We start from the raw sequence: 24,014 nt of genomic DNA, 5'->3' as shown, positions 1-24,014 counted from the left end.
AGCCACTAGCCAACCAATTATCAAACCAAAATGAACCCTTGCCATTCTTTACCTTCATCTTCATGTTCTCCATCACCTAAGGTAAGACCCGCATGACTGATTTCCAAAACCGAGGACTCAAGTCTTTAGAAACCACCATGGAGATATGTCCTTGTTTCACATATTTAGCATGAAAATTTTTTTCCCAAATATTGTCTAAAGTCATGAGCCTCCATGCAAATTTCATATGTAGATATTTTTGAATTTCACCAAAATCACGAACACCTAATCCACCCTCACTAATGGGCTTGCATAGTTTAGACCTTGAGCACCACTTCATTTTCAGCTTTCAATTTATCTCACCCCAAAAGAAAGTTGAGAGGATAGAATTCATCTTCTCGTGGATTGCCTTCAGAATGTCTAATATTTCCAACAAATGAGTCACCATACAAGTGAGGACATGCTTTAAAAGAATTAGAAGCACGTAGAAACAAGTGGGACACCTAAGTAAGTGACTGGGAAAAGACCCTCACAAATCTCATTAATCTTATCAGACTCCACCTCCGCCACATTGGAACTTTGTTTGAAAATAAAATAACTATTTTTTCATTGCTAATTATTTGGCCAGACCATTGCTCATAGATACCCAAAACTTTAATAAGACGTTGCATGGATTGTTTCTCCCCATTAAGAAAAATCAAAATGTCATCTTCATTGAGTAAATTCGAAATCAAAGGAGCCCCCAAAGGGTAAGAAAAGCAGCAAATATACCCCTCCTCGAAGTTTTTCTGCAACAATCAAGATGAAACCTCTTCCATGACAATAAAAAGATAAAGTGATAACGGGTCTCCCTGCCTTAAGCATTTGGTAAGTTTGAAGAATCCTTTGTCAGAGCCATTCATCATAATGGAAAACCAAGGAGCCCGAATACATTCAGCCACCAACTTACAAAAATTTGAAGAGAAACCAAAACCCTCTAACACTCAAAGCAAAAAATCCCAGTCGACCCGGTCATAAGCCTTTTCCATATCAATTTCCTATGACAGATCTAGAAAAAGAAGCACATTTTCCTCTTTAGTAATAACATTCTCTAGTATAGTTGATAAGTCGACATCTTCATGAGTTCTTATTTCTGTTAAAAAATCCTAAAAGTAAGAAGTTGCCGCTAGATGAATGCTCTCTGGTAAGTTTAACACACTCCCAACTACAAGATTCATTTTAGAAATCACAGAATTCTTCCTTCTTTGCTTTACCACCGCATGAAAAAATTTGGAATTTTGGTCCCTCTCTTTAAGCCAAGATGTTTTTGCTTGTTGCGCCAATCTAGTCTCCTCCCTTTGTTCCCATATTTCCAGTTCTAGCTTGGTGAGAAGATAGACCGCTTGAATGCTCGGGTCAAAATCACATAGCATTTGATTTTCTAGGACCTCCAAATGTTCCTCAAGCTCCTTAATATTCTGATCTACATGCCTAAAAACCTGCGTATTCCATGCTCTAAGAGCTATCTTTGTTTTTTTCAGTTTGGCTGCAAGCTTCAAAAGGCCCTTGGCATATACCGGCTCAACCCACACCTTCATCACATAGTCAATAAAAGAATCATGAGAACATCACATATTTTGAAAACGAAAAGGTGACAGGCCATGCCTCACCTCCAATTTGTCAAATTTGATAACCATAGGACTATGATCTGATGACTTCCTCATTAAATACTCTGAATGAGCACTAGGGAAGGTGTTAAAGAAACTCGTATTCATAACCGATCTATTAAGCCTTGCCTAGCTACGAGAGTGACCTTCGTGACCATTACACAATGAGAACCTCCTCCCATTAAAAGACATTTCCATGAGTCCACAATTATTCAAGCAAGAATTGAACTCATCCATGGCTCCAATTGGTCGAGGATTACCTCTAATCCTCTCCCCATACTCTCTAAACACATTAAAATTCCCCACAACAATCCAAGAGTGATCCTCAAGCTGTAAATCCTCCAAATCTTGCCACAACGTCCTACGTTCATTTTGAGTACACTTCGCATAAATGAAAGAAATAAAAAATTTCTTGTCATCAAAAAGTAACCAGCCAAAAATCATTTGATTATTCATTCAAACTGTTTCAAAATTTAAGTATTCTCTCCAAAATACCCATAGTTTACCTCCCACCTCGCCATTACAGCAACAATTAAGGAGCAGCATCTCATTAGCTAGTTGGGATATCCGGGTATCCTCTAAGAACGGCTCAACAATAGCTACAATAGCAACTCTGTGACGTCTAACTAAACCTTTCAACCTCCTCCTCGATCTACCCAAACCTCTTACATTCCACACTAGCATTGTATCAATCGTAGAATAAATTTTGAGGGACGGTAAGAACCCGCTGAGAATGATGCACAGCTTTTCCTAGCTGGTCCTTTAATGATGCCACATAAACCTATAAATCCGAATCAGAATCATATTGTTTTCTCTTACTCAACGGTTGTATAGGTCTATCAGTATCATGGTTTGATGCATAAATAGGCGAAGATATCCCATCTGACTTTGGGAGTTGAACACACTCTAATTCTAACACTTCAGATACTACCTCCATGTTCCCCCCTGCACCATCTTGCCCCACTAGGTTCTCATCCACTCCCATCGTCTCCTCCTCCACACATGCACAAATTAAGGCTTGGTCCTCCTCTAAATCCATGTAATTCTCTTCATTCACCAAAGTAGCTGCCTCCACTTGTGTCCCATTTAGTCCTTTTATCTTGTGCATTAGGCACAAAATTCTCGTGCCTTGATCCCACTTCCTCAGTATTTCCATCCTCTTACTGTGTAATATTCTCTACGTTAATGGTAGTGTCCTTCTTTACTTCACCTTCCTCCCACACTTCAATTATCACCAGCAACTTTTCCACACCCCCTAACTATTGTGGCTCCTTCACATAAGACTCCATAGCCTTCGGCTTTGCATTAATGGGCATCAAGAGGCCTATGTGTCCTTCTACTTCCTATTTCTCCTTTTCTCTCCACATTTCCTTTCACACATGAGTAATTTCTTTATCCCTCATGCCCTTATTTTCTCCAACTCTGTAAACTACCTATGTATGTCATTGACGACAGCATTTGGAACAATAGAAACCATGCTTCTTATACCGTACCCCCTGCCAAATCACTTTATTATTTGAAACAACAATGGGGAATCCCTATAATTGTTCCTTTTGAAGGCCAATCTCTACATGTATTTTTGCACCAGACATTTGAGTCATGTTCAATGTCGCATTATCAACTCCTAAAAATCAACCAAATTTGGATGCTAGGATTTAAAGACAATCCGAGTGATACATATGGATCGGTAAGCCAGGTAGGAATATCCATTGGGATGCCAAAGGAGACTCCTTTACTAGATCAAAGTCTTTTGTCCAATGAAACAACTGAAATGAACACCCATCTATTACTCTTCCTTCATAAGTCTATGCATGCACAAAGTTCTTTTCAGATCTCAATTGTATAAGAACATGGTAATTGTCTATGAAACTAACAATTGGAATTTTCAATAACCCCCAAGTTTTAACCACTGTACTTCTAATAACATCTATTGAGGTCCTAGATCATGTAAATTTCAAGTCCAAAGAAAATAGGAATTCTTCCGCCGCCTTTGTCATCGTCATCTCTATAAAAATGAAGCCTTTCTCTCCATTAATATCCACCAGATAACGCATTGGCATTTTGAATGTAGGCACTACCATAGGAATTCCTATTAAAAAAATATTCCCTCTAGCACTTTGAAAGATATTCCCTCTAGCCAAGTTGTGCTGGAAGTAACTTGCACAACAAAAAAAAAAACAAAAAAAAAACAAAACAAAAAAGACCTTTTTAGCAAACTCTTTCTTGTCGCCTTACGCAATGTGGATCTAGTGCCCTTTCGTAATCACCTCCCAAACCTTATGAAAAGGGTAAAGATAAGGCGTATCTTCCAACGGTGCATAAGTGCTCAAGTGTCATGTCAACAAATGTGATCTTTGACCATGTTATCACCAAAGTCTTTGGAGAAACATTGTGGTTCTTTTTGAGTCCACACCTAACTAAATTCTCATTAGAATTGTTAGCACCGGAGGAGTCCATGGATGGGCTTGATATATATGGATAAGCATCAACTTAACCCAAAAGTTTAGGCCTATTTAGGGTTGGTCCAAAGCATGTATATAAGCCTCCCCCCCCCCCCCCCAAATCATTCACTCTATTTTTTCAATGTGATGCAAACTCACAAGTTGAATTCTCTACAAGAATTGTGACTAATATAAATTTACACTTATGTGGCTTGGGATTAATTGCCCAAGAGCTTTCAGAACTCTATTTTCCCATAAACTCAAGATTCTCACCGTTCTATAAAATTTTAAATTTCTAAGTTCAATGAAATACATATTTTGGCAAAACTCTTGCTTTTGTCCATTTCCATTAGATCCAAGAATATCACCTCTAACTATGGAATAAGGATACTAGAAAGTCAATGGATCATCATCTGAATTCAAAGGTTGACCGAAAAAGAAAAAAAAAATCTATTAGTGTGGCTCTAGCACCCGCCTCAAAAGCACAAGGTATTTTTATCATCTTATTTCCCACTAATCAAACCCTCACCCCCTCATCCAATGTATAGGTACAATCAACCATCTTGGTCTTCACAAGATACTGAATGGAGGCCAACCCTAGTCCATCAACCTAACGAACTATATGACATGAGGGAAGAGACTGGCTAGTACTCACCCAAAGGTAGATTAATCCTTCACACACTTGGTGTCACATGTTGAATTTCCATAAGATATTGGATGCTCACTCTATATCATTCTTATTTAAACTCTTAAAGGAAAGACTTGCACTAATACCTATTTTCTTAGGGTGACAAAATTCCATAGCTGGAAAAAATCACCCTTCCTTTAGTCTACCTAAGAAGTAAATAGAATCAGGTTTATGTAGTCAAAAACTACTCCAAGTCCTATCTAGTTGTCTATAACCTCATCCATTTTGTACTAAACAATTGGTCATAAATTTTAAAATAATTGATTTTACTTTCAATACTTTACAGGTGGTTTCAAACCATAAGAGTTCTTTTTCACTTTTACTCAAGAAAAAAGGGAGCGTCTTTAGTGTCAAGGTTCCAAAAGTCAAAAAGATTAAAAAAAAAAAATTGTTCTAGAGTGTGTAATGAATGACTCATTTGATACCTCTTCAAATGAGTCATACTCTCGAAAGATACATAGTTACAAAAAGTCTCGACCAACACAATCAGGTCAAGTCACTTCCCAATGGAGTAATTCCACATTCCAACAACCCATGGACAAAAGAAAAGCATCCATGAATGGACGCTCTTGCTAGAGTTCTAGCAGTGCAGTGTACTTCAAGTGTCATAAATAAGGACACTTTTTCCAAACTATGTCCAACCAAGAACTTGGCGCTTGATAGGGAAGATAGGGAGAAAAAAAAAGGACAAGAAAGAAAGTAATGGAGGATCCTTAATTATCATTAGTGAAAATCAATTTGAATAGGAGAGTCAAGATACACAGGTAGTGAATGAGGTTGTTACTAAGGAGATTGAAACATCCCTTCTTGAGCATGACACACCATTGGAAGTATCACCTATACTTTCCAAATTTTAGAATGCCATTCCTAAACCACTAGTGAGTTACCTCCCATGAGAAAGATTCCACATGTAATTTACCTTGTTCCTTATTCATCTATGCCTTATTTACCACATCCTAGAGTGAACCCAAGAGAACATGAGATGTTGATGAAGCAAAGATATGAAATGAGGGAACATGACTTTAGTCAGGATACTATAAATCTATGTGCCAGCCCTACTATTCTTACTCCCAATAAAGATTACACTTGGGGCATGTGCATCAATAATAGAGCAACCAACAAGATTGTCATTGAGAATAGGTTTCTCAAAACCATTGTTTCCAATGAAGATGTACAGCTCATAGGTTACCATGTTAGGCACCAAACTTAAATGTCCTCATGCTTATCACCCACAAACCAATTGGCAAGTTGAAGTAGTAAATAGCACCACATGCCTTAGCCCATTTTAGATTATCATAAGATATAGTCCTAGGAAGCCTACAGATCTTATTCCACTACCACTTAAGTCTAGAGTGAGTGAGACGACTGATGTTTTTGCAAAGCATACACACAATCTAAACACTATAATAAGAATGAAGGTTAATTTGAATTTTGAACATCATAAATCTTGTGCTAATATACATTACATGTTGAGAGAATTTTCAAATGGTGATATGGTTATGATTTGTATTCGTCTTGAAAAGATTCTTGTAGGAAAGGTGAGGAAGTTACATGCTAATAAGATGGATCATGTTAGCCTAGCAAGGCTTTCACCTCTTGTTTTGATGATAACAAATGAAGAAAATGTTAATGACATTATGTGTTCAAGTAATGATGTTTTCAGGAATCTGAAAAAGCCAAATTCAACAAAGCTTCAAAAGATCACTATCAAGCTTAAAGGTGTATGGTGTGTTATGAAGTGATCAAACTGGGAAGCACAAAGACATTTGAAGATGAAATGAACCTAAAGCTTCAAGATGATCATGAAGTTTCAAAGAACAAGAAATGTTCATATTGTTAGGAAATCTTCATGTAAGTACTTCAAAGTTAAAAATGTCACTGTGAATTAAATGAAGATCATTAGGGGATAAAGATGGACTTAGAGAATTTATTTTAATACCCCAAAAAATGTTTTTCAAAAGTAAGAAAGGAAAGAAACCAAATGTCTTTGAAAAAGAAAGAAAGAAAGTAGTTTTGTACTACCCAGGCGATTGAGGTTAAATCCTCAAGCAACCGAAGATTTTTGCTGAAAAAAATCAAATAGGCAGTGTACTTTAGGCGCTTGACCCTGATCTTTAGGCTCCTGAACGTACCTCAGGCAACTAAGGTTGCACTTCAGGCAACCGAAGTACGGCAACAGGTAGATTTTTTAAACTTCTCTTTTTCAAATCTAATTAACTTGCGCCCTAATATTTTTGGAAAATTTGGGGGCACTCCAAGTAAACTTGGGGAGCATGAATGAAAGTGTTTTTGAAGCCTATATAAACATGGTTTATGAGAAACAAATCAATCAAGAATTGAAAATTTCTTCAAGATCTCTTTCACTCAAAGCTCCTTGCTATTTGTTTTTAAAGCTCTAAATTGCTGCAAAATTTCTAAGAAATCTCTAAGCTTTTACAACTTCTCTAAAGCATATGATTTAAGTTCTTGATCCTCCTTAAAGAGAAGTTAATCGGTGATATTTATATTGAGCTTCTTACTTCATTCTTTTGATATTTTGAATTTGAAGTATATTAGTTGTGTTGTAATTGTTGTACTAACCAGCTCTTTGAGAAGCAAGTTCTTTGTACACATCTATTTGATCTTTATCTTGTAAATTGACGATTCTAAGGGTTGTTTGGATCATTGACTAAGCAAGGGGATATTGCTTATAGAGGCGAGCTCTAGCCTAGTTAAGGAGTGACCGGACGAGGGGATATCGTTTGGAGAAGGCGGGCTCTAGTTAAAAAACAAGTTTAGTGAATCCTTTGGTGGTTTTCCAAAGGCGAGGACGTAGGTTGGGTATAAGCCGAACCTCGTAAAAATATTCGTCTCACTCTCTCTTTTCTTATTCTTTATTTTCAGTACATAATTAAATTATGTGGATGGTTTAAATTTAAAATCATATAAACTACCTAAATTTGGAAATTGAATAATCCTTAACATTTGATTTTGATTCAGGTTGCGGAAACTGAAAGGGAGTACGTTGGTTGAACCATTCTTTGCAGAAATCATACGGGAGTACATTACTTGGCTAAACACCCTAAAGATAAATTAACTTAAGAGTTTATTTGAATTCTGAAGTTTGGAAAGAGTAATAGGACTTTATATTGAAGAAGAAATTTCATGTGTACAAGGCTTTGTTCAAATTCATATTTACTATAGGACTGAACACAACATAAAAGTTGAAAGTTACATATACTAATCTTGAATGCTTCTATCAATCTTATAGTGTTGAAGTAAATTTATATTTGGCAATCAAACTGGTTGCATTGGTTTGGAAATTGTGATTAATTGTTTGATTGTTCTTACTTTCAAAGTGTGGTTGAAGATTGAATATTTAATTGTGTTTAATTGTGTTGTTGATTGATTGTTCTTGTTTGATTGAAAAAATAAATAAACAAGTCAAAGAATTGGTTAAATCACAAAAGAAGTTAAGGATTTTAAAAGAACTAAAGAGAAAGTTTTAAAAATCCAATTCACCCCCCCTCCCCCCTCTTAGGAAGCTATTCCTAATTTCAATTGGTATCAGAGCGAGGTTATAGCAACTCTTAACTAGAAGCTATAAAAAGATCGTAATGGCTAACTTAAGTGTAGCTCCCTTTGGAGAGGGACAATCTTCAATTAGGCCACCAATCTTTTTGTGGACAAAACTATACATTTTGGAAAAAGAGAATGCAAATATACCTTCAAACCATGGATTGGAAAGCTTGGGAGGTTTTCACGGATGGTGATCTAATTCCTACCACATTAGTAGATGGAAAACAAATACCAAAGGAAAAGAAAGACATGGCTGAAAGAGATTATAAAATGTTGCAAATAAACTCTAGTGCTAAGAATGCTCTATATTGTGCTTTAGATGCCAATGAATTTAATCGAGTAATGGCTTGCAAATCAGCTAAGGGGATATGGGATAAACTAGAAGTAACATATGAAGGAACTACGGATGTTAGGGATTATAGCGTTGATATGCTTACAAGTGAATATGAAGTATTTAGAATGAAAACGGATGAATCCATATCTAGCATGTATACTAGGTTTACCCGCATAATCAATTCCCTAAATGTCTTAGGAAAAACTTACACTACTCATGAGATGATAAGAAAAATTCTTAGAGGGATGCCACCAAAATGGGAGCCAAAGCCACTACCATAACTGAAGGAAGAAATCTGAAAACCACTTCCTTATATGAGCTTGTAGGTTTTCTACTTACATATGAAACGACTATGAATGAAAAGAATGGAAAAGTCATAACCCAAGATTCAATAGCCTTCAATGCCTTAAAAGACAACTCAAGTAGTGAAGAAGAAATGGATGAAGATGAAGTAGTCTTCATATCTAAAAAGTTAGCAAGAATGCTAAGAAGAAGAAACAAATTCAAAAGAAGAAATCAAAAATCTAAATCAGATGAATCAGAAGAAGAAGTTAGCAAGAAATCAAAGAATAAAACTCCTACGTGCTACAATTGCAATAAAGTTGGGCATATAAAACCAAAATGTCCTCTACTACTAAAGAAAGAGGCTAAGAAGAAAAAGAAAAAGGCCATGAAAGCCACTACTTGGGACATGATGAGTACAAGTAGTTCAGAAAATGAATCAAGTGACCAAGAGGTTGCTTATACATGCTTTATGGCTTGGGACAATGAGAAAAGTTCCTTATCTAAATCTTCAAATAATTCTTGTTGTGAAGAATCCGATGATGAAAGCATGCCATCATATGAAGAACTTCAAAATGATTTATTCAAAGTTCATAAGATGCTGATTAAAGTAACTAAACAAAATACTTCATTAAAAAATATGAATGAAGGTATAATGAAAGAGATAGAAACCCTTAAGGTTGCAGAAAGAGAAAAGGATTCTAGAATCAAGAAAATAGAAATTAAGAATGAATCTATGACAAAAGAATTAGAATCTAAAATTCTTGCTGAAAAGGAAAAAGACTTGAAAATCAAAGAATTAGAAAGCAAGAATGAAAGAATGATAGAAGACCTTCTATCCTTATCCTCTACAGTATATGAGAAAGATATGTATATTTCTGAATTAGAGGATAGAATCAAAAAATTATCTCTAGAATTAGAGAAATCATTAAAGAAGGTTGATAAGAAGAAAGACATAGATTTAAAAGATCTCAAGAATCAAATCAAAGATAATGATAAAATTATTTACATTTTTACAAAAGGGAAAGAAAATCTTGATAAGATTATTGGCTCACAAAGAATGTCATTGAACAAAGAAGGCATTGGGTTCAATGGAGTTGAAAATAAAAGAAAAAAGAATTTGTATATGGGATATTTCTCAAAAGAATCCAAAGACTATGCTACCACATCTAGCAAAGCCTACACAAATACAATTTGCTATAAATGTAAGAAAAAGGGGCATATCAAGTTTGAATGTCCATTTAAGAGAAAGGATGTGAAGACTAAACAGGTTTGGAAAATAAAAAAAAACATCCATTGACAAATCAAAAGGAACCAAGAAGATATGGGTACCAAAAATAAAATAGAGAGTAGAAGGATCCATAAAGGTTGGATGATTAAATGAAACAAAAAAGAAACTCTAAAGCTTATAACCTAAGTGTTGCTAAAAGATAGGAATATATCAATAAAAAGAGAAACTTGAACCATTATACAATAAGGAAAATAAGTTAGAAAGGTTCAAAACAAAGAAATAATAAAAATTTAGAAGTTGAAGCACTTCGGTTGATTGAACAGATAACCTCAGGCTCTTACATGTACCTGAGCTCTAGACCTCAGGCGACCGAATAGCTACTGCCTGTTGAATTTTCGCCCAGAAAATTCTTCAGGCACCTATACTTATTCTTCAGGCGCCTGAAGTCATGGAGTCCTCATATTTTAAACGCGCGAAACCCTATTTCTTCTAAACTCTAGGCTCCTGAACCAAGACCTATCACTCACTCGAAGTTCTAAACACCAAACCCCCTTCAATCTCCGGCGCTAAATCTTTCAATTTCAAGCTTCTAAACTCAATCATACGTGTACTAGGGTTTGAAAGAAGGTATCTGTTGTTCCAAAAAAAACCTCACAATGCCTCGAACTAAGCAAACGACAAATTGTGGCTCATCTTCTAGTAAAGATGATCCTAATATCGATCGATGGCTGGTTTCCTCTCAAGCAAAGTATGTTTATCGAACCCGTCTTCAGTCCATAGATCTCATATTCGGTAAGGTCCTTGATGTTCAATTCTTCAACTCAGAATTTTCGGATATTCTGCCATTGTTTCAAAACATAGGATGGAAGAACTTCATAGTTTACCAAGCTAAAGGAATTTTTCCAAATCTTGTCAAAATATTTTATGCTAATTTAGTTCAAGAAGAGAATAGCCTATCAAGTGAACTCAAGGGTAGGAAAATAATCGTCACTCCTCAATCGTTGGCTCCCATTCTTCAAATTTCTCCAGGAGAATTTGAATGTCCTGCATTTGCTCAATCTTGGATTCTTCAACAAGAGTTTACACCAGAAGAGTTTTTGCCACTAATTATGGAAAATGAACCTATCTACTTTGGACATTTGCCACTTTATAAGCAACTAAATTTGAAAGCCCAAATCCTTCAGAAGATCATCACAAATAATATTTTGCCACAAGCTAGATCTTATGATCATCTCTCGTATATCGATTGTTTTGTGTTGTGGTGTCTATTAAAGGGGAAGAAGCTTGATTTGGCTAGTCTCATTATGAAGTAGATGTGGGAAAAGATGGATGCAAAATGAGTACCTCTTCCATACGGGAGAGCGCTTAATATGATCTTTGCAAATCATAATATCACATCTTCATTTGACTTTTTCATAAAAAGGACCAAATATGAACTCTTCACCTCAACCATTCTCAAACAAATGGGATATGAGAAACGAAATAATGAGTGGTTCTTAAAAGGAGGGAGACAACGGAGAGTAGCTATTGCACCTCCTCCTTCACCTCAGGGTCAGCCAGAAGGTTTAGCCTCTAAAGCTCCCTCATGGTTTACACCGTTCTATAATGAATTCAACTCCTTTAGCCAAGATATACGTGAGGGTCTTAAAACTCTACAGGATAACTATTCCTCCTTAGATCAGCGTCTTATGTGCATTGAGATGATTCGAGGTAGTTCCTCACATGGTGATCCTATGGACACTAGCTCCATACCCCATAGTGATGATTCATCAGCTGAAGAATCAGAAGAAGAGAAAGAAGGAGATGATGAAGAAGAAGAGGAAGCTGGTAATGATGAGGAAGAGGAAGAAGAAGAAGAAGAAGAAGAAGAAGAAGAAGAAGAAGAAGAAGAAGAAGAAGAAGAAGAAGAAGAAGAAGAAGGCTCACAACAATCCAAAGGAAAAGGAATTGCTGAAGATAGTGACACTAAAATCGAAAGGAAAAGGAATTGCTGGAGATAGTGACACTAACTCTGATACATAGACTTTTGATGGCATTTTTTCTACTTTGTATGCCACACATGCTTAAATTTTGAATATACTTTGCTTTTTGTTAATGTAAAAGGGAAGTATGTGTAAGCAAAGATTATGAGTTTTTCTATGTATTTGTTTCTAGCTCTGCAACCCTGAACCTTTGAAATGCTTTGTTATCAATTTGATGTATTATAAGTTTTATTGTTAATGATAAATCTGCAAACTTTGAAACTTCTGAACTTATGACTTAAAAAGAAATTCTTGAGTATGCTAATTGTTAGGGAGAGTATTATGATTTATCACTTGGTTCTCTAGATGCATATCTATTTAGTTCTTTGCTCTTTGTATTAAAATTGTGTACCCTTTCTGTATGATGTCAGAGGGGGAGAGATAGTTTAGAGAGAGCAAAAGTATTTTAGCTAAATTGAATACTTGACCTGAATGAAATATTGAATATGAATTGAATATTTGAGTTGAATGAAATATTGATCTGAATGTTGAAAATTGTAATATGAAAATTAATTATATAAATATTGAGCTGAATGTTGAAAATGTAATATGAAAATTAACTATATAAATAAACTATGCACATACAAGTTGGGATATATTACTTGAATCTATGCTTATTGTAAAGGGGAGTGTTTTACAAGTTTTTATAAATTTTTACTTCTTATTTTTCATCATCAAAAAGGGGGAGATTGTTAGCCTAACAAAGCTTTCACCTCTTGTTTTGATGATAACAAATGAAGAAAAGGTTAATGACATTATGTGTTCAAGTAATGATGTTTTCAGGAATCTGAAAAAGCCAAACTCAACAAAGCTTCAAAAGATCACTATCAAGCTTAAAGGTGTATGGTGTGTTATGAAGTGATCAAACCGAGAAGCACAAAGACATCTGAAGATGAAATGAACCTAAAGCTTCAAGATGATCATGAAATTTCAAAGAACAAGAAATGTTCATATTGTTAGGAAATCTTCATGTAAGTACTTCAAAGTTAAAAATGTCTTTGTAAATGAAATGAAGCTCATTAGGGGATAAATATGGACTTGAAGAATTTATTTTAATACCCCAAAAAATATTTTTCAAAAGTAAGAAAGCAAAGAAATCAAATGTCTTTGAAAAAGAAAGAAGGAAAGTGGTTTTGTACTGCCCACGTGACTGAGGTTAAATCCTCAGGCAACCAAAGATTTTTGCAGAAGAAAATCAAACAGGCAATGTACCTTCAGGCGCTTGACCCTGTGTTTTCAGGCTCCTGAACGTACCTCAGGCTACTGAGGTTGCACTTCAGGCAACCGAAGTATGGCAACAGGCAGATTTTTTAAACTTCTCTTTTTCAAATCTAATTGACTTGCGCCCTAATATTTTTGGAAACTTTGGGGGCACTCCAAGTAAACTTGGGGAGCACGAATGAAATTGTTTTTGAAGCCTATATATACATGGTTTATGAGAAACAAATCAATCAAGAATTGAAAATTTCTTCAAGATCTCTTTCACTCAAAGCTCCTTGCTATTTGTTTTTAAAACTCTAAATTGCTGCGAATTTTCTGAGAAATCTCTGAGCTGTTACAACTTCTCTAAAGCATCTGATTTAAGTTCTTGATCCTTCTCAAAAAGAAGTTAATCGGTGATATTTATATTGAGCTTCTTACTTCATTCTTTTGATATTTTGAATTTGAAGTATATTAGTTATGCTGTAATTGTTGTACTAACCAGCTCTTTGAGGGGCAAGTTCTTTGTACACATCTATTTAATCTTTATCTTGTAGATTGAAGATTCCAAGGGTTGTTTGGATCATTGACTAAGCAAGGGGATATTGCTTAGAGAGGCGGGCTCTAGCCTAGTTAACGAGTGACCCGATGAGGAGATATTGTTTGGACAAAGCGGGCTCTAGCCTTAACCACGGAGTGTTGTAAAGGTATTGTTCCGCCCATTAAAGGAACAGGTTTAGTGAATCCTTTGGTGGTTTGCCAAAGGCGAGGACGTAGGCTGGGTATAAGCCAAACCTCATAAAAATATTTGTCTCACTCTCTCTTTCCTTACTCTTTATTTTCAATACATATTTAAATTGCGTGGATGGTTTAAATTTAAAATCATATAAACTACCTAAATTTGGAAATCAAATAATCCTTAAAGTTTGATTTTGATTTGGGTTGTGAAAACCGAAAGGGAGTACGTTTGTTGAACCATTCTTTGTGGAAACCATACGGGAGTACGTTACTTGGCTAAACACCCCAAAGATAAATTAACTTAAGAGTTTATTTGAATTCTAAAGTTCGGAAAGAGTAATTGGACTTTATATTGAAGAAGAAATTTCATGTGTACAGGGCTTTGTTCAAACTCATATTTACTACCGAGCTGAACACGACATAAAAGCTTAAAGTTACATATACTAATCTTGAATGCTTCCATCAATCTTATAGTGCTGAAGTAAATTTATATTTGGCAATCAAACTGGTTGCGTTGGTTTGGAAATTGTGATTAATTGTTTGATTGTTCTTACTTTCAAAGTGTGGTTGAAGATTGAATATTTAATTGTGTTGTTGATTGACTGTTCTTGTTTGATTGACAAAATAAATAAATAAGTCAAAGAATTGGTTAAATCACAAAAGAAGTTAAGGATTTTAAAAGAACTAAAGAGAAAGTTTTAAAAAGCCAGTTCACCCCCCCCCTCTCGGGAAGTTATTCCTAATTTCAAATCATTTTTAGCATAAACAATGTTTTTAATGTTGAAAATCTAGCCCCATTTATTGTAGCATCTTCTTTTATGAAACTTTCAAATGGAGAGATGAGTCACTTCTTGAAAGGAGCTGGAATTCTAAGGAAGACCTACTTTATCTTAACCCGAAATGTTACTCCCATTACTTCACCTCTAATTCTTTTGAGAAGAATTCTTTTGGGGCGAGGGGAGATTATGGGGATAGCATGCCCTACCTATGTCATTTTTAGATGTTGTGACATGTGGATAGCCTCCCAATGTCCATATTTCCTTTGCCAAAATGATGACATGTGGACGACCTCCCAATGTCCACATCAGTTCATAATTGTGTGTAGATTTTGAATGAATTATTTGAGGACCCTATTTGAAGATCCAAGAGAAGTGTTGAAGCAAGAAGACTCATGTGGGCCCCATACGGATTTGGACCCCTTTTGGCATATGTTCATATTTAAAGTTGTAATAAGTCTAAGTCAACTTGCTTGCTTGCATGTGTTTGTTAAGAAATTGTGTGAGTATGTCTAGTGAATTGGAGTGTTAGTAAGTTGTGCTTAGTATTTATTGTGTCTAGAAAGTTAGAGCTATTAAATCTATGAGTCCAATCTGGTTTTGATAATGAAAAACCACTTGGTATTTGATCTGTGCATTGAGATTCTGAACATGAACTATATTAAGCATGCATGGAAGGATAACAAATCATGGAAGCCATGAAGGTTAAAGAATACATATCTTGGCATAATCCATGGAACTCAAAGAGTACAAGAATAAAGATGCAAGTAATAAGATCAAGATCGTCATGGGAATGGGTACTTAGAGCTAATGTATTTACATATTCATATGATTTAATTTGAGGCTCAAATTATACCCTAGAATGACCTTAGGACTCATACATCTCATGAACATCATTAGGGGATATCTATGGACTTTGAAATATTTAAAATCCTGAAAAATATTTTTATAAAAGAGCCAAGAAAGAGAGCAAAGCAGACTTTTTAAACTAGAAAGAAAAAATTTTGGAAAAGGGCACTTCAGTAGACCGAACTCAAAGTTCAGTCGCCTGAAGTTGCAACTTCAGAATACCGAAGCTAAGCTCAGTCATCTGAAGAATTTCTTCAGAAGATCTAAGATTAAATTCAGTCGTCTGAAGAATTAATGGTGAAACACACAACTTGGTAGAAGCACCTTATAAGATTGAACTCAGACTTCAGTCGTCTGAACCCGACACCTTAGTCGTCTGAACCCCAACTTCGGTCGTCTGACTCTGTGTCCAGGTTATTTTTTTTTTGAAGTTCTAAGGAACTTCAGTCGTCTGAACCTGTGGGAAAGTTTTAAAATTTTAATTTTTAATGAAAGAACACGCGAACTAATATTTGATCCAACGGTTTAGATCTATTCTAAGGGCAAGATACCTATATATTGAACATCTAAATCCTAGTGCGTGATCTAAGATTAATAAGAAGAGAAAAGAACATCTTTTTGAAAGAGACTTAAGAAACTTGAACATATTGCTATATGATTGCCTGCACTCTAGCTTATACTCATAAAGCTTGGGCAAATCAACTTAGAAAAACAAAGGGATTTCATATACACATCTTGATTTCATTTTGGTATTGAGGTTTGACAAATCAATCTTCTAGTTAAGAGTTATTCTCATAGAGTTTCTTCATCTAAACTGATTTGCTAATTGATATCTATTTTTCATAAGAGCTTGTCATTGCAAAATTCATTTTTGAATATTTGTTATTAAGAGGTTGATCTTGAGTGTGCATATATTAAATCATTTAGATAAGATTACCACTTGAGAAAAGTTTTTGTTATTGATTAGATATTTTTTATTCAAGTGAGTTTTCATTCAAAGACTTGATATTTTTAATATTTTAAGTCTAAAGGTTATTTATATACACTTGAGAGAAGTATTGTTGTGACAAAGTGTGTTTCAAATCTTTGCAATCTTCAAAGTTTTTTATGTATTCAAAGATTTAACCTAAGTTCTCCAAAGCATTGACTTATATATATATTTTTAGGAAATTTGATAAAAGGGGATAGTGAATCATACTCTTGCATATAACGATTATATCGTTACATACATTCTGAGCTTCAAGTTTCATCATATGATTATGTATTAGGAATTTCAATTGTACTCACTAGCTTTGTTAGAAGCAATATTGAGTGTTTTGTAGATTTCATTGTAATCACGGTTCGGGTTGTGAACCGGGTTTGAGGAGAGAGTTGTATGTCTTATAAGTAGCGGATTAGGAGAAAGTTGTACCTCTTGTAAGCAGCAGATGTAAGGGAAGTTCAGTCCCAATTTAAGGAGCAGAGATTATAGTGGAATCCTTGAGTGGGTTGCTCAAGGCGAGGACGTAGGCCGGGTTGGCTGAACCTCTTAAAATCGTGTTTGCATTCTCTCTTTCCTTATTCTTTATTTTCCGCAGTGCATTTCATTACTCGTATTTCATGTGTGTATGTTTGAATAATCTCACACACACTTAATTGGGTAAAAAGAATTCATTGATAAAATAAATTTAAATCAACCTCAAACTCTTGCATTTAATTTGTTAAACATAGAAATCGGGATTAAGTGGTAAATAAGTTTGAAAGATTTTAAAATACCCAATTCACCCCCCCCCCCAATTGGGATTACGCCTAAATCAACAAGAGCATTTATTTTGTTAGTAACTTGTATGAGTAATTAATGTCTCTAGTAAGTTGGTGTCTTTATTATTTGTATCTCCCATGCTTGTGTGAGAATTGTTAGTTGTTTAATGTCTTTGTTCCCCCATGCTAGCTAAGCTTATTCATGCTTAGTCCCCTCATGCTAGCTATATATATACCCTTTCATTGTAAGAACTATATCGAGAAAAAAGTATTGATATTGAAAGGAAAATTGCTTTGTTGAAACTTGTTAAGCTTTGTCCAATCCTTGTGGTTGTGTAGTGAGAGGCAACATCATTCTCCTCAGAGATCAGGTTGTGAGAGACCACTATTCTATCCAGCACTATCATCATCCTCCCCACTCACTCTCGCGGCCTCCCATCCATCACCCACATAGCCACCACCAAGTTACACCCAAGGCCAACAATCCACCATTCCATTGCAGCATACATATCACATTTCAAAGTTTGCACAAAGGACTTCAGGAGAGTTCTATCTTGTGTAGAATATCGTCAAGTCAACTATCATTTTGATTGGTAAATTCAGCATTCATTTGGATCATTACATACTTACAGTAGTTCCACTTCCCCTCCATTACATTGTTGCATTTGTCTCGGTATTTTAAAGCTTGTTCCAAGGAATTTTCTGACATGGTCTTAGACTTGTGTTGAACAACGTCAAGTCATCCAAAAAGTTCTCTTGGTAATTTTAGTACTTGTGTTTGAATCCTTACTATTATTGTAAACCCTTGCTTATATTGAAGCCTTTTCATGAAAGCCCGAAATTCCATACTTGAATACCACATTTGAATCCATTAACTTCAATATTAATCCATTAACTTCAATATTGATACTTGCTAGTTTAAAATCAATTGTGAGAATATTGCTTGCTAACAATAGAACTTAAATTCTCAAAATTTTGAATAACACCTTTGTTGCATATAATTGATTCCTTTGTGAAAGAACTCTTGGGACTTATTTCTGAACAATATCATACATCGTTTAAAAATTCAACAACATGTGAAATGAAGCTTGATTTATTGTGTTTATGTTTAGTCAATTGAGTTCTTAAATCAAAGTGTCTTGAGTGTATGTGCTTGTGTGAGGATCGAAACTGTAGGACTAGGCCACCCTTGCCCGTCCTACATCAGTGGCATTGAAGGAGGAGAAATATATTGGTGAGCATATGCAGATAAAAGAATGATATTTGATTCTTACTATTGAAAATTCACTAACAAGTTAGACATTGTGAAATTAAGATAAATAGGTGTTAAAACATCCTCGGATAATAAAGTTTATGAAATATTGATCTCCATATATAGAAAAAGTAATGTTTTCAAGTAATTAATTTACTCCTTTCAGTTAGGCTGAAATACTTAAATATGTTTATTACTTTGTACAACCAATTGAAATGTATGCAAATTTGGGGAAACGTCGCTAGTGTTGAGAATTCCACTTGTCAATTTGTCCCACATTGGAAAAAGTGAGTAGATGATGGATGCCTATATACATGGTTAAGCCTAAGACCCAAGGAGTCAAGTTGGTGCTCACCCATTTGTATCAAGCATACCTATGGACTCCTCCGGTATTAACAAGTGGTGTCGGAGCCGACGGTTTGGAACTTTAGGTGAGGGAGTGTGTGAACGAAGATGGATCCAAATAGGATCAAGATGTGGGAGGTAGGATTGGTACGGAGACCCAAGTGGAATACAATCTGAGACACGTAAGACGCAGTCGTAAGACCCACTTGAGTAAACTGTTGGAGAATTTGGCTTGCTCCCATGAGGGAGAAAATGACTTCTATTCAAGGGGGAGTAGATGGAACTCACAAGTGATGAGAAGATTTTTGAGAATTCTACTTGTGAGTTTGTCCCATATTAGAAAAAGTGAGTGGATAATGGGTGCTTATATACATGGTTGAGTCCAAGCCCCAATGAGCTTAAACTTTTGAGTCAAGTTGATGCTCACCCATTTGTATCAAGCATACCTATTGACTCCATTGATGTTAACATCTAGAATCTCAATTTTATAATCTTAACATAAATTAGAAGAATAACAAACAAAAGTTATGAATTGAAAGGGTTAAAACTATTCAAAGATAGAAATGAAATTAAAAACACAAATTGTAAATAATGCAAATGTAAAATTGTCAACCTAGATGATCTATGTTTACATTTAAAAAGAAATCAAAATTATCAAAGCTACAACACAAATTATAATATTTGTCAAAATTTAATCTCCTTATTCTATACAGACGCTCCCTCCAATAGATTTCTAAAATAATCTCATATTAATCGAAGAGTTTAACCAATGCAACAAATACAGTCAATTCAATGCTAAATTTTACGATAATACATTATTTAGCTGCAATTCTCTAAAAGTAAAAAAGTAAAAAAGTTTATATTGTGCTTGAAAAAATTTTCATTTCACTAATTTCTTGTAGTCATTCCTTTTCTACTTTTTGGAAAGGGGGTAATCTGACAATGGCAGATGAAGTATAATAATTCTCGGAGACAATAATATGAGAGACATAAACATGTTACCAGACTTCCCATCCTAAAGGCAGGCACTATCAAATTACTGCAATTGCAAAGTGCAAACCTCCCCCAGTAGTATGCATCTCATAAAGAAGCCACATATATATATATAAAGCCTGCCCCTCATCCCTCACCCCATGGCCTTCATCTCTTGGGCGGTGAACAAAATTGATTGGACTCCCCAGGTTGACAAGTGGCCCCCCAGGGCATACCATTTTCATTTGCGCTGCCCTTCAATTTTAGGGCAATCCCTTTACCTTTCATCATCAAAGTAACTCTCTCTCTCTCTCTCTCTCTCTCTCTCTCTCTCTCTCTCTCTCTCTCTCTCTCTCATTTTACCCTCCTGTAGTTCTTCAAAAATGGGCAATTAACTTTTATCATGCATTGTTTTTCTCCTCCATGGAGGAATGCACTTATGGTCGCATAAAGTAGGGACAGAATGTGGAGAGTTTGAGTTTGGACCCCTCTTGTCTTCCTTCCAAACATCTCCTTCACAAATTATATAGCAACTGATTATAATTACTAATTATAAAATCGTTAACAACCGACCACATTTAAAGTCATATATCATATATATATATATATATATATATGTATGATTTTCTTTCATGATTTTTGTTTTCTTCTGGAGAGAGCTGAGGTTGGTGACAGTAATTAATTGAAAAGGCTTCATGTATGCATTCACATAGCGAAACAAATATTGTTTATATGTGCAGGAGAACTTCCTTCATGGAATCAAGTTTTAAAATTTTATCATATGATAATGTCAATTATATTAGTTTGCATGAATTAAGGGTGTTCAATTTAGCAGACAGTCATACTTGAAGATTTCAGAAAAAAAAAAAAAAAAAATGGTTCGACGTAAAAATACAAATATTGTGCTTGAGAGTAAAAAACTTTTAAATTCTAGATAATTTTAAGCAAAATATAATACAACGTTTGGTATATAAGAATAAAAAGAAATGGAATGCAGTTAATATTTATACTTTTATTTGTACATTATGTAACTTTTCATTCCGTTCCACTCTCAATTCATTAGATTCTACTGTACCAATGAGTCTCAAATGTATACATTTGTATATATTTATAGAAATCTAAATGTGAGACTTTGAACATAACTCTCAAGTGAGCAATATGAACAATAATGCAAAGGGTAAATATTTTCCCCATATTCATATATGAGTTTGTCACTTTTATAATTCTATTCAATATTTATTGAGTAATGTTGGTTATCAAGACAAGAAAATAAAGGCTTAATTAGTTTTAAAAAATCGTTATTGATACATCCAAAATCGATAGGAACACTCATAGGATTGGACAGTTATAAGGTCAAGATTTGATGTCTCACATAACCACCCTTAAGTTACCTATAACCACCCTAAGCTTAATGGTATAGTTACAAGAGAGTTACTATTGATGTCTTGCATAACCTCTTTTAAGTTACCTATAACCCTCCTAAGCTTAATGGTACGGTTACAAGAGAGCTACTATTGATGTCTTGCTCAACCTCCCTTAAGTTACCTATAACCCCCTAAGCATAATGACACACTCATAAATAAATGCCAAGTTGAAGGAGGATTTGCCTCCATCACAATAAAAAGGGATCCTAGGAGGAGGTAAGCATCTCACTCATACTCACTCTTTTTATTGTTGCAATTTTAGCCTCTCATTAGTCCCTTACTTATGCATCAGAGTAATCCCCCGGGGTACGCTCCAAATCCTCCAAGCCATTCTTATTTGTTTATTTTTTTTTTTTTCAGGTTGTCGTGGTCAAGGAACGATTTGTGAAGGTCATTTGATTTTCAGGCAGCAACAGTTGGCGCCGTTTTGGAAATTCTTTTGAGAGGGATTTTCGATCCTTGACCATGGCTACATCACACAATTTGAAGTCAAAACCGGCAATGAATGACATATCACCCCAATCCATTCATTTTACACCAAGTGACAATTCCAACATGACGAAAAGTGAATTCCTTGCATTTTAGAAAAGGATGAAGGACATGTTCACTATAATCTTGCAGTAAAAAAGTGATCATATGGAATTTTCTCCTCATCCTAACCTAGTAGAACTCGAGTCAAATGAGAAAGTTGTAGTTCCACTAGAAGTTGCTGATAGGGCTCATGAGGCACAAAGAACTGGCCTAACTGATGAATATAGCTCATGTGGCCTGAAGATTGGCCCAACATATGATCACCACTCATGAGCCCAGAAGACCAACCCACTTGATGAGCGCAGCTTATGAGACCCAAAGAACTTACACAACTGATAAGCACAACTCATGAGGCCTGAAATATTGACTCAATTGATGAGCACAACTCATAAGGTCTGAATAACTAGTATAACTAATGAGCATAACTTATGAGGTCAGAAGAATTATTCTAACTAGTAAGTACAACTCATGATGCCCAAAAAACTAGCCCAACTTACTTGCGAGGCCTAAAGACTGGCCCAACCCATGAGCACCTCTTAAGAGGCCCCAAGACTAGTCCACTTGATGAGCATAACTTATGAGGCCCGAAGAATCGGCCCATCCGATGATCATAGCTCATGAGGCCATAAGAACCGACCCAACTGATGAGCATAACTCATGAGGCTCGAAGAATTGGCCCAATTAATGAGCATAGCTCATGATGCCTGAAGATTGGCCCAACAGATGAGCACCACTCATGAGGCCCGAAGACTAACCCACTTGATTAGCACAACTCATAAGGTCCGAAGAACCGACCCAACTGATGAACACAACTCATGAGGCCCGAAGAATTGGCCCAATTGATGAGCATAGCTTATGAGACCCGAAAACTAGCCCAACTGATGAGCATAGCTTTTGAGGCCCAAAAACTGGCCCAGCTGATGAGCACAAGTCATGAGGCACTAAAAACTTGCTCAGTTGATGAGCAGGGCTTATAACGCATAGAGGAGTGAGCACGGCTCATCCGTAATGGCTCATCTGATAAGTACAACTCATGTGGCTCTGAAGACCTTCCCATTTGATGAGCACAACTCATGGGACACAAAGGAGTGAGCACGGCTCACATATAATGCCCCATCACTCGAAAAAATATGGTTACTAGTGACAATTTAAATCTGTCACTAATAATCAAAAAATTGTCATGGTTCTATTAATATTAGTGATGATTTTAAATTTGTCACTATATCTACGGTTACTACTACTTATTAGTGATGATTTTCATAAATTTTCACTAATAATGAAGTATTAGTGACGATTTTATTTTGTCACTAAAACCCTAAAACCGTCACTATAAATTCTACATTTTCTCGGCTCAAATTCGTCACTAATAGTCAATTATTAGTGATGGTTTTAAAACCTTCACTGATAGTCAATTATTAGTGACGGTTTTAAAACCATCACTGATGCTCACTAGAGCAGCTATTAGTGACAATTTTTAAACCGTCACTAATAATAGACTATTAGTGACGATTTTGAGTCGAGAAAATGTAAAATTTATAGTGACAGTCTTGGGGTTTTAGTGACGGAATAAAATAGTCACTTATACTCCATTTTTAGTGACGGTTCTTTAACTGTCACTAATAATTGACTATTAGTGATGATTTTAAAAATGTCGCTAATACTTTAAAATATTGACTATTAGTGACAGTTTCAGAACCGTCACTAATAATTTACTATTAGTGATGGTTTTAAAACCGTCACTATTAATTTAAAATTAATAAATTTTTCTTTTTGTTTTCATTCATTAATTCTTGTAAAAACCTGTAATTACATTTGAGCATACATAATATTAAACCGAAATTACTAAAAACTTCATAAATTATTCAAAATTCAAATTCAAATACAAATAAAAGTACATTATTCAAATTCAAATTTAAATACAAAAATTCATTCTATTCAAATAACAAAAAATACATAAAAAGTCAGAAGTTGCATTCGACTGTAGTGCTTAGCATCGTCCTGATGTTG

At 35.2% G+C, this 24,014-nt stretch overlaps 1 protein-coding gene across 1 annotated transcript; it reads right to left on the bottom strand.

The window, feature by feature from the left end:
• Nucleotides 1-1,124: 1,124 nt before the first annotated feature.
• LOC131167424 (uncharacterized) lies at nucleotides 1,125-2,309 on the bottom strand. Its single transcript, XM_058126230.1, has 4 exons — nucleotides 2,121-2,309; nucleotides 1,772-2,006; nucleotides 1,629-1,690; nucleotides 1,125-1,550 (listed from the first exon to the last, which is right to left on the bottom strand). Exons 1-4 carry the CDS (start codon nucleotides 2,307-2,309, stop codon nucleotides 1,125-1,127), a joined length of 912 nt encoding a protein of 303 aa, XP_057982213.1.
• Nucleotides 2,310-24,014: the final 21,705 nt, after the last annotated feature.

This window comes from Malania oleifera, chromosome 11, assembly GCF_029873635.1.
Source record: "Malania oleifera isolate guangnan ecotype guangnan chromosome 11, ASM2987363v1, whole genome shotgun sequence".
Lineage (NCBI taxonomy): Eukaryota > Viridiplantae > Streptophyta > Magnoliopsida > Santalales > Ximeniaceae > Malania > Malania oleifera.
Note: the sequence above shows the minus strand (reverse complement) of the source record. Positions and strands in the feature narration are given on the sequence as shown.